Genomic DNA, 3,225 nt, shown 5'->3' on the forward strand with positions numbered 1-3,225 from the left:
CAGGTACTGTGATGTAAATGTAACCACTGGGGCTGGGCTTCCTATCATCTGTTGATATCTATATTATATACAGTTGTGGCTGTCTGTGATGGTCTCCATTTGCTTTAAAGAGAGGCTTCTTTGATGAGGGGTTGTAGCTGCATTTGTCTGTGGGCATAGGGATGAGTTTTCAAATGTGAGAAATTCTGCTGGTTTAGCAAAGTGGTGGTAGGAGAGTCTTTTCTACGGCCCATGACCTCACTAGCCCTAGGAAGTTGGCTAGGTTTCCAGTACCATGAATTATTTCCCTTCTGTTGAGCGGCCCTTAAGTCAACAAGAGAGCTGTTGGTTGCCACAGGAAAGTGAGTGCCACTCATTGCATCTTTATGCTGATCTTGTCATGCTGGTAATTGTATGGTTCATGAGTGTTGCAGCTGGCTTGGGGGTATTTAATTACTCCCCTCCCTTGGCACCTTGCACTGTTTTTTCTAGAACCATGAAAGCTAGCCTACAGGAAAGAGGCTTTCAAGTCACATCCAGGTCAAATCATCTTAGTCGTGTGTCCTAAGTATGTGGTGTCTTCAGCTAGAGGGACCAGCCCTCAACCCCTGAGAGGCAAAGGGTTGTCTATAATCTATATTGTTTGGGAGGTCCCTTGGACTTATCTGAATAACCATTTAAAAGTAGGTTTCTGGTGCCCACTCCTGGGATTTTGCTAATCTATCATTCTTATAGGGGAGCATTGCCAACCCAATTGGCTCAGCTTCCTTTAATACACACACACACACATACACACACACATGCACTCACACATGTACACATGCACACATATACATTTATGTGTATTGTGTATGATTTTAGGTAAATATAACATAATATTGAATACACATTTCCATAGAAACATTCTTTGAAATATAGGTCAAGACAGAAACAATCTGAAAGTCCATCAAAGAGACTGCGATAAATAAAGCATGTGTATTTTTTGACCGCACTATATAGAATAGGATAGAGGAGACTGCTGGTGGGACACTCCCTTCCTTGTCACAGTGGAATCTAGGGATTCACTTCAGATCTCCTAGCAACTGAGTAGCCTCAACAAAACAAATCCCTGAGGCTGATGCCGTGGCCACAGACAGGAACATGGGAGACCACAGACTGCCAGGGAACCAGGCCCGGCGGACACTAAAGTCATCATCTCAGGAAACGACCAGCAAGTCTGTGTGGAAAGACTCTTCCAAATATCTCTTAAAGCACAAGAAAGATCAGCTGAGGTTGCCCACCTCCGTGGAGGGCCAGCACCGCCTCTATGTTAAGGAACAGCCAGATGATTTCAGGAAAGTCGGGACACCAAGTGAAGTGCTGACCCCACGCAGCATGGAGAGTACCATTTTCCCTACGATTTCTCGCGGAATGCGCAGTCCGGTCGCCAACAAGAACCAGAGAAAGCTGATTGAGGACTCAGGGCTGTATCAACCACTTTTGCCAGTTCAGCAAACACGTAGAACCTTCTGGGACGACATAGGTTTCCGCCAGAATCAGAATCTGTTGGCTCCCTGGCCTCGAGGAGAAGAAAATTCTGCAGACATATTAATCAAAATGCTGGAAACACCGAAACCTAACCGGATGCTGGAGAACAAATGGCCGTATTGGGAAGATCACAGGGAAGCAACCAAGCAGCCCACCAACTCTGGCAAAAAGTCTCAAGGAAAATTAGATCTGGACCCTCACAGGCTTCCGTGGTCATGTGAAGGCAGACACAACAGGAGACAAGATATGCTTAGCTCTATTTATTATAAATATATATACAAAGGAGGGGATGACACCTGTGAATGTGCTGAACCTTGGCGAGAGCCCATTCAACAAATTGACACGGGCTACGAAAACCAACCAAGCTATGAAGAATCACCTGTCAAGAAAACTGATCTGCCTACATTTGACCTCAGGAATGGCAGGAAAACGAGTAAAGTGAAGGACACCAGATTCTCCAAACAAGACTCCAACTTTGTTATAAATTTCCAAAAGCCACAAGATCCTCATAAAACCAGCAAGGAGACTAGGTATGAATCACCATACTTGAGAAACAACCACTTTGAAATACTAGAAAATGAAGACCCATTTCTAGTATATAGTTCAGATTCCAATGAACTTGAACTTCAAATTGTAAACCCTGGTAGTTCAGAAAATGCTGATGAAGCTTATGATCCAACTGACTGGAAATACTTTATAAGCAAGGAGGACACTGCACTCAGCAGCCTTGAGCTGATGTATATGAAGGGATGGGGTAGTGAAAGGTCTTCTCCAACATCAAAAATGTTTAAAGATTGTTATTGGATCATGGATACAGATCATGATGATGATGATGACGACGATGATGAGGAAGAACATAAAGAAGAGGAAAAACTGAAGGAAAAGAAGAAAGAAAATAACTAGATGACTTTCTAATTAGGACTTATTTGGCTATATCTAGTGCTCATTTATATATCAATCAAGCTATACATGATTAAATAATTTTCATTGAACATCTGCCTTAACATCTGCCATAACATGAATATGTTAGATACTTTATCAACTATGGGATAAACATTCACACGTACTTCTTCCACATTTTTGTAGCATTGAAGATATTACATCACTACATGAATCATTGATAAGAATGCATAAATTAGTCTAAAAAAGATCCAGTGATAACACTAATAATGTGAGAAGAATCTCAAAACACCACAATTGCACAGAAAAAAAGGAAACTTAACGTAATGAAATAACTAGCAATTATTCTGTCAACCAAAACTTGAAATCGATAGCCAAATAAATGTGAATTCATCTTCTGTGATAGTAATGTTACTAATAATTTTAGTTTCAAATTCATTTTAGTGTTTATAACAATTTCAACTTGTTTCTGTACAGAACATTCACAAAGCAGTGGAAATTTTCATTTATTTTCTTTGTACATGTTCTGTGAGTAAAGTTAAGATTTAATATTTTCACAATTAAATCCTTATCATATGGGATTTGCAAATAATGTAATCTCATAGCCCCTTTTACTATTTTGTTTCTTTTTTCTGAAGAAAATGTTGTCGTCTCTCACTTGTCTTTCTTTTGTTTTCATAGTCCATGCTTTTAATGTCATATCCAAAAAATTAATACTCATGCAAATATACAAGTGATTTCTCCCCGTGTTCTTTTCTTATTATGTCAGATACTACATTTAAGTGTTTAGTCCATTTTGGATTCATTATTTTTATTTAT

The 3,225-nt window shown here is 39.7% G+C and overlaps 1 protein-coding gene across 1 annotated transcript; it reads left to right on the forward strand.

Moving 5' to 3' along the window:
• Window positions 1-1,119: 1,119 nt before the first annotated feature.
• On the forward strand, window positions 1,120-2,409 carry LOC119804178 (protein FAM47E-like). The gene has a single exon (XM_038315679.1). The coding sequence runs from the start codon at window positions 1,120-1,122 to the stop codon at window positions 2,407-2,409; it is 1,290 nt and encodes a 429-aa protein (XP_038171607.1).
• The last annotated feature ends 816 nt before the right edge of the window (window positions 2,410-3,225 follow it).

This window comes from Arvicola amphibius, chromosome X (genome assembly GCF_903992535.2).
Source record: "Arvicola amphibius chromosome X, mArvAmp1.2, whole genome shotgun sequence".
Lineage (NCBI taxonomy): Eukaryota > Metazoa > Chordata > Mammalia > Rodentia > Cricetidae > Arvicola > Arvicola amphibius.